This window comes from Balearica regulorum, chromosome 5 (assembly GCF_011004875.1).
Source record: "Balearica regulorum gibbericeps isolate bBalReg1 chromosome 5, bBalReg1.pri, whole genome shotgun sequence".
NCBI classification, from domain to species: domain Eukaryota; kingdom Metazoa; phylum Chordata; class Aves; order Gruiformes; family Gruidae; genus Balearica; species Balearica regulorum.
In genome coordinates, this window is record NC_046188.1 from 19,844,686 (window position 1) to 19,857,098 (window position 12,413).

Here is a 12,413-nt window from a genome sequence, read left to right on the forward strand (position 1 = left end):
AAAAGAAGAGTTACTCAGATCATTAACTTGAACAGTGATCACAGTAAGTGGGATCTTATAAGCACCTATGAGGAAGTATTGAGCTGCCACACTGGTTTAAAAACTGCAGCTGTATTACTAGTTTCTGTTACAGTTCATGTAGAAATAATCTTATTTACTATGCAATGTTAAAACTACTTTGAGTTAATAATACGACGTTCAAAAATTCTCAACAGTTGTGTTTAAACTGCTAAGACAAACGTTTTCTTTTCTGGTAGCTTCCTACGTTCAGCACTGTCAACTGGAAAAACATAAGTACAGTAGATCAAAGGATGGAACTTCCGCATAAATTCTTCCTTTTTAGCAGAAAGTAAATTTTTAGGTACTGAAAATTACTGATAGCTACAGTTCTCTCTTAATTCGTTTGTGACAAATTTCCAACAATATAAAAAGCAACATGGAAAAAATAAAATTTCCATTAAAGATGCTGCATCTATTCAGCCCACAATGCTTTTCCATTTCACTACACGATGCGCCACCAGCTAATGACAGTGTTTCTAACTGGCACCTACAGACCGCTCAGTGGAGGAGCCTCTGGGTACACTTCTCCAAGCTCCCCAGCATCTGCCTTCACCGGCTACAACAGTCATACAAAGATGAGGGTTGGGAAGTAACGAATAGTAAAAAGGAAGACATAATATTCATAAACATGTTTAGTGTTGGTCCCTAAGCCAAGACAATCTCTGGATATAGCAGAGAAACATGAAAAGATCTTAAAGGCCTGTTTCAGGACACGCCATTTCAGAATGCCTTAACTTCCCACATTTCTTAAAGGTCTTGTAAAAAAGTCAAGTTGAGAAATCATGCAAATTTATCCCTTTTAGTTAGAACACAAAGATATGTGACAGAGAGAAAGTCTTTGTTCATTGCTATCAGTAGTATTCTTGCAGTTAGGATGATCCAAATATTTATTTAGCAACAGTGCTTATGTGGTAGCACAGGTAACCATCCAATAAATGCCGCCTTCTCAATTATTAGTACTTAATTCTGCAAACTTCTTTTCCCTCACTGAGATCAAGAATAAACTCTCTCCTGGGTAGAGAGGAACACACATATTTATCCTATTTAGTACCAGTTCTGCAGAGTCTTTCAAAATATATTAAGATTGCTGACTCTAACTTTCACGGCAATAAGGATGTAATTTTAACTTACATAAACAAACAAGACAAAACATGTAAAATGGAATTTATTTAATTCATATAGTACAACAAGGAATATAAGAACTTCTGCTTTACAATGTATTTGAAATTCTTTTTAGGTATTTTAGTTTTAAAACTTGACATTCAGTAAGACCAGTTAGGAAGTACTCTTAGTCTGTGTTACTTGACAGATTGTCACACAGGAACATTTAAAAACACTTTTTTCTGTAGAAAAGTCAGAAAAAAACTCTTTTAAAATGGTCATTACTATGAAATGGAGATTTGCTCATATACCAGACAACTACTTCAAAGTTGTCATACTGGCAGTATTCTTCCACCCCTGTAATCTCTTGTGTATGTAGTTGCAACATGTGTTCCAGCTGCATTTTAATAAGTGATATGTTTTAAGATGACAGAAACTAAAACTTTCCTGCTACTCAAAGTAAGACAGGCTTTGCCACAGGAATGCACTAGGTATAGTTTATCTACTCTGAGCTAGTATTTTCAAAAAGATGTATGGCCCATTTGGTCTGGCTAATTGTTTTTACATAATAAAAAATATGCTCATTAGAGCATAGCAAAGTGCTGTTTTAACTGTTTGATGAGCTGTTGTGTATCAACATGGCCTGGAAATGCTTCTTCTGACTTCTGAGCAGCTGTGTAACTCCTCTGAAGATCTCCAACCTGTGAGAAACACAGAAACTAATTTTGTAAATCCAAGCACTGCAGTATTTGCACCATGTATTCTGTGTAGTACCTTTCTGATGCTCAGAAATGTTTAAACATAGATAGTCCTAAGACTGAACAAATAAAACAGAGTCAGTATGGAGGCTTTTGAACTCAGGGTTATGTCCCCCTTACACCAAGGGATGAGAAGAAAAAGACAAATGTGATTTTAATGGAAAGAATGCTTCAAGAGAGTAACTTTATATCCCATTCCACCTGACTTCTTGGAGAACGGACAACAAGGTACATCATATCCAGTGCTTGGAGTGAGGAGGAATAAAAAATGGAAGATTTGTTTTTAAACTCCATAGAAGTGCTGTTGTATATACAGGCAAAACACAACCAATCAGGCCTCTGTAAAAGCCACAACTCCACGTGACTTCTTGCTTCCTCACAGAGAGGCACAACAGTGTTGGAGAGCTGATGTTGCTCCTCTGCTGCTTTTACAAGTATGTTTCCACATTGTTCCCAACTTAGGGAACTTTATTTTTTCCTAAATAGCCATCATTTTTTGGAAGGAGGAAGTGTATGTAAGGGAAGCATCTCAGAAAGTGGGTTCAGCAAAAAAGAACCCAAATGTTTGGGAACACATCTAGTAAAAGCGATAGCTCCTGGGTGGAAAGGAAGAAGCTATGGAAAACGTCAGTAGAAGGCCTCTGTTGCCTGTGCATCAGTCAACACAGAGCTTCAGTGCAGCAAGAATTCTCTGAAGAGGAAGAAACCAGGGTCCTGGCCAGAGAAGTTATGTTTTGTAAACCATGGCCTTACACCGAATTAAGGATTGCATTACCATGCTGCATCAACAGCTAGCTGATCTGGCCATCTGTCTTCTCCCACAACCTATGCAGGTTCTTTGTGCAAAAGCTATGTAACAAGACATTTGCAGACTAGGATTTACTCCTTAATCGGTAAGTACAGAACGCAATTATTCAAAACCTTCTTATGTTTCACAATGGAGAGGATATGCTTACAAATTAATGGGTTGTTCTCTCCTTGACGCATGTACTTTAGTATCTGTAGGAGTTGGGCTGCCCACACAACGCAGACTCATAACAGAATCTTGAAGGTGTAGGCACAAGCAAAGGAGCAGTTTTTTCTTGTGAAAAATGTAAGGACTTGTACAAGTTTCTCCTTATTAACAGGAATGTTGGACACACTGTTAATTCAGTGTCTGAGACACTCTGTATGAAAGAAATTATTAAGACACAAAATTCAAAGGTTGTAAAGCTGAAGAACAGACTTTCCTTTTGAGATCAGCAAGACCATGGGATGAGTAACTGATATTCTTTCTATAAGTAGGATAAATCCTACTATTTCACTTCCCATCCTGAAAAAGCCAATGACCGTACAGACTGTAGATGAAATTGTTAATGGATTGTTGGGATTGTTAATGGATTGTTCATCTTTTGGGCATTTGGAAAATTACAGTTATTTTACAGCTAGTTGGCCTCACATTCTCAAAGACAAACAATTGAATGATTACTTTTACACACAAAGCTTCTGGGTATTAAAATGAAAATGTAACTTGTTTTCCTTGAGTTTATGCCCTCTGTACTCTTTTGTCTTACTTATTTGGAATTCTCAGCGATAACAATAAAAACCCAGCTGCCTTACCGAGGCTCAATTTTTAGATTACAATTGTATTACCTTCTCTGAGAGTACTGCAAAATTGAAATGGGGCTCATACATATGAGGTGCTAAAGATGAAGCTGTCTGCAGCAAAGCTCTTGCCTATGTAGAGAAAGAAAAAATAGATAGTGAAATCTGTGAGGGAGGGAGGGTAACAAGAATCTAATGCAATTTTTATCATTCCTAAAAGAAATCATCCTGTGTTTTCTTTACTAAGCCTTTACTAAGGAAGCCATCCTTAACTATGTATGAGTTACACCAATAGTACATTGAGGCATAATACAGTTTAATAGCATTGAAATGAATAAGATTCTTGGTTGAGTTAGAAAAAACATGTTGGGACTTATTCAATTAAGCAATTCAGTTCTAAACACTGAACAAAATATATTAATTTAAAAAAAAAGTATTTAAAGTCCCACTCCACCGTATTTACCTGTTGTCTGTGACAGCACTGTCTTAAGCATCCCTGAAAACCTAAATTTTACCATAAAAATGACAGTTTTCACACTAAAAAAATTTAATAAAATTATCTTTTTTTCTGACTAGCAAAATAGTAACATTAAAAACTAATGAAAAATTAAGTATCACAGTGTGCCTTTTCATGCTGTAAATCCAATACAAAATTAAGTTCAACTTGTGAATGCTTTTAGTAAAAAATGGAGAACTTTTGGGGAAAAAACCTGATCTTTTAAAAACAAAAGTATCTGTAAACTGTTTGGGAGGGCAGAGTTAAGAACTTATTAAAACTCCCTAAATCTGACAACTCTGAGTACATGCAACAGTACTTATGAAAGAACATTGTAAAATAAAATAAAATCCAAGATAAGCAAAATATCTTCACATTTTTCATTCTTCACTGTATAATTTTACTGCCACAATGATCCTGGTTTTTAATTATATATGTGACACATGAAGAAAATAGAAAATTTTAAGCTAAAAACTAAAATAGACAGGAAATGATTATAATGGAAAGTCTCTGCAGTGCTAATTATTAGCAATTACAACCTCCACAACTGGACGTAAGTTCCACCTGGGAATTAAATGTCTGTAAATTTACTGATTATGAAACTGAAACTAAACCCAAAGTTTATTTGTCACTGGAAACATCCAGTGCTGGGTTCATTTCAGTGTTTCCATGGCAATTGCTGGTTTATCTGAATAAAGTTAACTTTGAGAATTTGCTCTTAAAAAAAGGTATTTACAAGTCTTTATATTGTACTGTAGTTCTCTGATGTATATATGACTCTATCAAAATAGGTTTGCTCCCATAAAAAATGAACACATTTAATCCACTGCGCATGTCAATTATACATCTAAGCGCAATACAACTCGATATACTCACATTAGGTAAGACGAACCACCAAGCTTACTGATGCAAAAGTATTTATCCAGAACCTGCTGATTTGGGACAAAACTCTACAGCAATCTCTTTGCTGAAAAAAAATCTTTTAAGAGCTGACCTGATTGCTGTTTTCTGCCACTCAACAAAAGTATATTATCTACATTTATAAACAGAACATATAGTCAATGTTGTAATTTAAGTGACAATCACAGAGTTATGGGTTTTGTTTTGGGTATCAGTTTAGAAAAAACATATCAAGAACTGCGAAGCCACTGTGAACCTTGTTTGTCTTCAATGAACCATTTGGATATGCCTAAGAATGAGCAGTCTAATGGGAGATGGCATGACAATGTGGAGGTTACACTGAAACATGCAGAAAAGTTACCCATGTTTTCTGCCTGTAATAATAAGCCAGATGTTCATATGATGCCTCCACCTCAGGGAAATGGCACATTTCTTAAGTACAAAAGGGCCAAAGGAAGCATTCTGCTTAGGCTGAGATTCAACACCAACCTGTTCAATGTGACCTTTTCGCATTTCCAGCACAGCCAAGTTGTTGTAAGCTTCCGCATAGTTGTTATTGTTGACTAACGTTAGCTTGAAACACTGGTAAGCCAGATTCAGGTCTCCTATCCCCTGAAAGTAAGATTGTATCTTAATTTGTGAAAATACTGGAAACCACATACATCTGCTTTGTTGTCTGGAGTGTCTTTTCACCCATATGTACTACCATGGGACACAAATTACAATAAAAACACGCTGATCACTACCATATGTGCTTTCTTTCCAGACTCTCTCATTTGCTTCATATTCTTCCTCCAGACAGAATCGTTTCTCTCCAACACAAACTTCCATGCTCCAAGTGATATTCACTTCATCTAATTTAACTTTTAGATGACTAAAGTGTTATCTAAAGACTATGCTATCTGCTACCGTCTATAGTAGGGTAAGAAAAACAGAGATGTCTCCAGAGTGGAAGTCATCTTGCCTCTCTGTCTCTACACGGATTTAAAGAAATCACACATAAGCCTAGTTTTTAGAAGATGAAAATGAAGGGAGATGAATTTCTTTGTATGGAGCAGCTGACTACTCTTTAATGCTCTAGTGTTATGACCAACACTGATACAGCATCAGGTTAAACATTGAAAGTGAAAAATGCTGAAAAATACAGGCACATCAGTTCAAATTTCAGTATTTTAGGCAGTATAAATTAATGTGTTTATCCCAATTGCAGTAAAATCAAGATGAACAGCTGAGTTTCTCTCTGACTTAAGTTAAATCATCAGGAGCATTTGAAGACATCTTATATTAGAAAGCTCTCAAAAACTTTATTCCGTAACCTTATTCTGGGCACCCAGCCAAACAGAAATCTAACACAACTTCTGGAAGAACATCTGCAAAAATGGGCAATGAATGCAAATTAGTGTAGAAATTTAACAAACTTTATCACACAATTACACAATGTTTCTACAGCTGCCTGTAAGATGGAGGAATATGCCTTCTCAACTATGACATACATAGTGCTTTAGTGTCTGCTACATGCTGCTGAATACTTATTTTTATGACAAGAGAATCAGTCTAATGCTTCATGTAACACAAATAACAGGTCAGAGAACAGTATCTCGAATTCAGGTTTTTTGTCGGATTAGCTTGTATTGCAGCAAAGGCCTTCAAGGGCTGGTACGTGTTGCAATTCTTTTAGAAAGAAGGGAAGGTTAAAGATGATGGGGAGGGAGCATCTTTTAGCAGGAGTAAGCAATGTTCTGTGAAGATGTAAAGAACTTTTTTCTTTTGCCTCTACCTCTTTACTGAAGTGCAAATAAACCTTTAATCTGTACTGCACTTTATGCTGTGCACTACTGGGTTTCAGATTTCAAAGCAGGGCAATGACTCCTTCCTAGTTATTCTTTTTCTAGTTTTTGTAAAATTATATTTACTCAGAAAGGTTGTTAATATTTTTCATACCACAGCCACGTGTCCCAAGTTGTACCACACATCTGCTGTCTCCTCCTCATTTTCAGCCAAAAACAGTGCACGTTCAAAAGAAGATAGTGTCATATCATATTGCTGGGCATAGAAGCAACAGAGGCCCAGATTGTTAAAAAGTTGGCAGTTATAAACACCCATTTGCAGGAGCCGTCTAGATTGGAAAAAAAAAATAATATTTTTTTAGATTAATTTAAAATCAGAGTTCTAGTCTAAATGATAAAGTTCTCTCCTCCTTTTTCCCTATTCTAAGAGGGTGTAACACCAAGTGTTGTAGGATTACACTTGCTAAAGGTTTCATGAAGGGCAGTGCAGGGCATTTTTGATTAATAGAATCAAAGCTGTGCAAAAGTCTTCATGTAAGTTAGATAACTTCTGTCTTTTTGACAGTACCATATGATCTGACTTTACTGTAAGACAGAGCTGCAGCAGACTTTCTCCATTTCTTCTTTCCAATCCCTCAACCTCAATCAAGCTGTAATTTGTTGTAGTTACTTTTTATAACTCTTCAGACTTCAATTTTTTTCTTGATTCCTGTCCTTTAGCACTGCTTTGATCAGTGCTAGTGCATCTAGTATGTAAATCTACATTAATCTTACATTTGAAGCATAACTCAGAATTTGATTTACACTGATGTTCTTTAATGTGCCTTTAGAATGGAGATGGTTTATAAAAAATCTCTTTATTAATACTTACAGGAAAAACAGATATGCTAAGAGGGCCAGGGAAAAAGAGGGCTGCTGTCTGCAGCATGACTGTGAGTTTCTGAACCTAAAGCATAAAAGAGCTCCGGTCCAACAGAAATGAGACAGTAGGGTTTATATTGACTTAATCTGCCCTTAGACTTAAGAACAGGAGTCAGGCTCCTTTGCACTCTGACTACATTGCAATAAAGCAGCAAAGATGAAAGCAGCATTGTTTAACACTATATTTTTATTGCTCTCAGTAAAACATGGGGGAACCCCAGCCCATGTTCAAGTAAGGGATTTTGTGGTCACAACTGCTTGTGACTTCAGGTGGAGTTTTTCAAAGACTACTCTTTCAAATGGCTAAATAGGATGTCCATGTGCCTTCTGAATGCAACTGAAGTTGAGAGTAAGGTCCAGTGTTCTCAAACTGCCTCATGGTGTGAAAGATCATTTCTTGTTAATTAATCAGATAATAACTGTTTTGATAATCTTTGTTGATACTTCTAAATATTCCGCATGTAATGATGACAACTTTTTAAGAGAAAGATGTAATTTTCAGTGGCCAAGAAGATAAGTAAATTGGTATGCTGATTTTATGGTGATATTTGTCCAAATGCTCAATCATCCTCCCATGCCAATCTCCTAATGTTCTTTTTTTGCTATCAGCATTACAGAAATCAACCCTTTATATTACCCTCCCATCCGTTCAGTTCCCGCTCCCTCCCCACAAGCGCAGATACCTATAAAACCGCAAAGCTATCTCAGGCTGGTCTGAATAAAAGTGGTTACTGCCAATGCATGCAATGGCTTCCACGTGAGTATTGTCTTGTTTTAAGACGTCTTTATAGTACTCTGCAGCTGAGGAGATATTGTTCATTTCCTATATAATTGGGGAAAAAAATCACGTTAATTCTCCTTTTTATTACCGATTTTTATCATAAAACTTATTAAAATGTCAATCGACTGAATGCTTTATCTATGCCCTGTACAGTACTTAACTGAGATTAATTATGTATGCTCTTAGAGTTCTCTGATTGTACAAAGCAACATCACTGATTGGCATCTTCACAAGCGACACACACATCCATGAGAAGAATGCACATTAATTTATTAGTGCTAGCTGTACCTATCATTAACTCTATGCCATAGCTACAAAAAGAGATTTTTTTTAATTTTATTTTTCAGAAAAAGAGATTGGTCAGAAGCTTAGCACGTGCAATAGGCATTAGCTACTTTTTGCACAATGCCTCGTGATACACAGTACTGTGCAGTCGGTTTCCCAATACGGTAACATACAGTAGATGTATGTCCCCAGTCAATGTCTCAATTATTTTCAATGCTTTGTAAGCCAACTCATTAATTGCTCTGAACACAAATGAGAATATAATTACATATGAAGAATTATTATGTGCCTTTGAAAACAGGAATCATGGATTTATTACCAAAACTTGTACTAGCTACAGTATGCCAGTTAAGAGAACTATATTGTATAAAAAAATATTCTTGGATGTATGCTAATTGGAAGATGAATTAGGGTGAACTCATTGCTGTAAACAATGTCACACTGTTTCTGCAGAGTGCAAGTCACCAGAGGACTCTACCCCATATCAGAAGAAAATAAATTAAAAGATCAAAATACACTTCTGTGATTAGAGAGGAATAATTTCTACCTGTGTGCTGTACATACACTGTACTCTCAATGTGACTAAAAAATAAGCTTTTGTTTAACCTCAGCAGTGTATTTAGCTATGAAAGGATGTATTTCCTGTGATTAAAGGAAATAGTGCTAAAGCACTCCCTTTAAAAATGTTTTTTTAAAAACCAAAAAGGTCTACAACTCTTCTTACTGTCAAAAGCTAGTGACAGAGGAGAAAAGCTCTGATTAAGATGCCTGATGAATATATTCCACTTGTGAGTCTATGTAATGAGAACAGCCCTGTGCTGCAGTACAAATCTTTGCTAATGAAGGTATAATCCTGCACTCAGGTGTCAGTGCAAAACTAGATCCTGTCAACTATATACTGCTCTTCAGTAATTCCTTAAAGGGTTATGCAGTGTTATGTATAGTTCTGCAAAATAATATCCATATTAAAAACTGTTTAACAATTCAGAAAGAAAAGCCTCCAAAAATTATGCAGCTGTTTTCTTCCTTGCTGAAGGACAAAAAGGATTTAATATGAAAATGGATTAATGCTTAGGGGTTAGATGAGAATGATGAGAACAGGAAAGAATGCCAAGTATGAATACAGACACACAAAAAAATCCATGACTTTGTTTAAAACATTTGCTCTGGAATAGCATCATTACCAACTTTCAGTGTAAAACAATATTAAGTCCACTGTTTGACATGAAAATGAACACTTTTAAAAATAAAAAATACATGGTTACCAAGATAAAATGAAACTACTTTTAATCTAATCCTACTTAAAATAACATCTACTTCCTAAACTAAGAAACATTCACATTCCGACTGTCCTCACTGGCTTAAGAAACTAACGGTAACACATAGTGCTAATGAAGACAATGTTGACGAGTAGACTATTTTGCTGTTGAATCCTGCTAGCAGACTCTTGGTAACTAACTTGAGCAGTTTTAGTGCGATGAAACATATATAAACTAGACCTAGCTACATAGACAACATCTGGACCACTTAACATGGACTTGCTTCTGTGTGTCAAGGGCAAATAGGATCTCAGTAGTGTAATTAACCATTTAAACAAATAAGTCTGCAAGGCTCCCCTGACATTACTTTGGTATCTTTGTGTAATGTTACCTGTTTTGCATTCGTGATAATGAAAATCAGCGTAGTTAATTTTTTATGACCTTACAGTTATATTCAACTGTTGGCTCTTTTTTCTTGCTCCGGCAGCTAACCTTGGCCACAATAAGGATTGCATAGTGGGTGCATACCTCGTAGATCCTGGCAATTCCACAAATAAGAGTCACTTCTCCAGGAAATCGATCTAACCCTTGCTTGAAAAGGTTCAAAGCTGTTACAGGCTGATCCAAGCGCAAATACACCTAAGCAAATAAAAGGTGTATATAAATGTCAAACGTCTGACTTTTATACTTGTACTGCTGTTTAACAAGGGAGATAAATAAAAGAGATGACACCTCTCTTTATGCAGTAAACCATTAGTAGAGATGGTGAATATTGGGAAAATAATGGAGTGAATACTGAATAAATCTCTGTAATGAAGATAAAATAGGCTAATTAAGATAATTAAATTTGCATGCATATCATCTAGAAATTATTAATTAATCTGGACATTACTAATAAACTAAATAAGTATCTTGTTATTTATTACCATATCAAAATAACATACTTTGACACTGAGGTGAAGGTATCACCTTGAATATTTTCCTGTTTAATATATTTTTTAAAACTTATGTTTAGGCTTGGAAGAACTGGATCTTCAGGTTGATAGTGCTGGATTATCAGAATATTTTACTTAGTCAAATAAGACTGCACTGCACAGAGCAGTGACACTTTTGAATTTCCTTACTGCTCTGCCAACCTTCCCTGTCACAAACAGTAAAATTCCAGCACAGAAAGAGGGCAGTTCCGTCTACGTGATTTTGGCTTCTGTGTTGATTATAACAATGTGTGATGTGGATAACGTTGTGTGAGAATTGGATAGAGGACATCAATGTGTGGACAGAGACCACCTCTGAGCGTAAAACTGTAAAGCCCTCCTGTTGTGAGGTATGGTAAATACAGCTACAGCAAAGGAAAAATACCCCACACACCTACTTTGGGAAACTAGATGGCTAGAGTGATTAATCTGTCTCCCACTGAGTGGAAAAGTGTTTTGAGTGCTCCTGTTGGAGAAATATTACATTAAACAGTGCTAATACTTGGTATGACTGAAAAAGGGAAAGAATCTGTGACTGGTATCCTGACACAAACATTTTGTGATGCAATGTAAGAAAAATATCAACATTAACTGGACACCTGAGAAACCTCCAAACACATTTTCTGCTTCTGCCTTGAGCTTCATGGACTTTTCAGTGCCAACAATCAAAATGCTAGTTAAAGTCCCAAGTTCTTTATTTGCATCCCTTTAGATATATACTGCTGTAGACATTTGCAAAGAATTCTTTCCTATGACCACTCAAAAGACATTCTTAATTGTCAGAGAGCTGTCAACTGCGAGTGCCTTCCTAGTAAAGGGACTGCCATTTCAAGTTGGTCACTGGCAAAAAGAAAAAGAAGAGAGGCAATGTTTTCCAGTCATTTTGCCAATGTCACTTGTGTTTCCTGTATTAAGCTAGAAAATGTATTCCTTCTTCTGAAAAGTAATAAAAGAGTAAGGGGTTTGGGTTTTTGGGGGGTGTGGTTCTTGGTAGACCAGGACTGCACTAATGACACCATCAATGAATATATTTTCAATCAACAATTTATTCCTAATGCACTTTATCTGGGCATGTTGCTGTATCTAAACCAGACTTCAAGTCTTTTGCTATAGCTTTTCATTTCTAAACCATGCAGCAGTTTCTGATGTATTTTCTGTCTGCATTAAATTTTAAACTGCAAATAATTGTCTCCGTTGTGACTGTCATGCTCCTTACTTTCTTCTAGCAACAGTTTCCTACACCTAAATTACTCTGTGAAGAGTTTGAGTGGAAAGCACACAGATGAAAGAGAATACACGATAGCTGGGTATGACTGCTTAATTAAGAAGAACCTTGGCTGGGTGTTTTACTCCTAAGTATCACCTATGTAAGTGACTTGTACAATTTATCCAAAATATGTGCAGTAAGCCAGTGCACATTGCCCTACCTACAAATAATTCCATATTTTGTTTGAAATGAGACAAAATTTTAATTAGCTGGTTTTTTTGTTTGTTTACTTGTTTTTTG

General features: G+C 36.0%; 1 protein-coding gene across 5 annotated transcripts in view; it reads right to left on the minus strand.

Moving 5' to 3' along the window:
• Positions 1-1,727: 1,727 nt before the first annotated feature.
• TTC8 (tetratricopeptide repeat domain 8) overlaps positions 1,728-12,413 on the minus strand; it is a 49,210-nt gene continuing 38,524 nt past the window's right edge. For 4 of the 5 annotated variants that reach the window (XM_075753722.1, XM_075753721.1, XM_075753724.1 and 1 more), the window contains 6 exons: positions 10,461-10,571; positions 8,291-8,430; positions 6,841-7,015; positions 5,389-5,511; positions 3,552-3,635; positions 1,728-1,862 (listed from right to left, as the gene is read on the minus strand). In XM_075753722.1, the coding sequence (XP_075609837.1) occupies positions 1,746-1,862; positions 3,552-3,635; positions 5,389-5,511; positions 6,841-7,015; positions 8,291-8,430; positions 10,461-10,571 (750 nt within the window). In that variant the 3' untranslated portion in view covers positions 1,728-1,745. The remainder of the gene's footprint in view (positions 1,863-3,551; positions 3,636-5,388; positions 5,512-6,840; positions 7,016-8,290; positions 8,431-10,460; positions 10,572-12,413) is intronic. The other variant, XM_075753723.1, reaches the window with a different exon arrangement.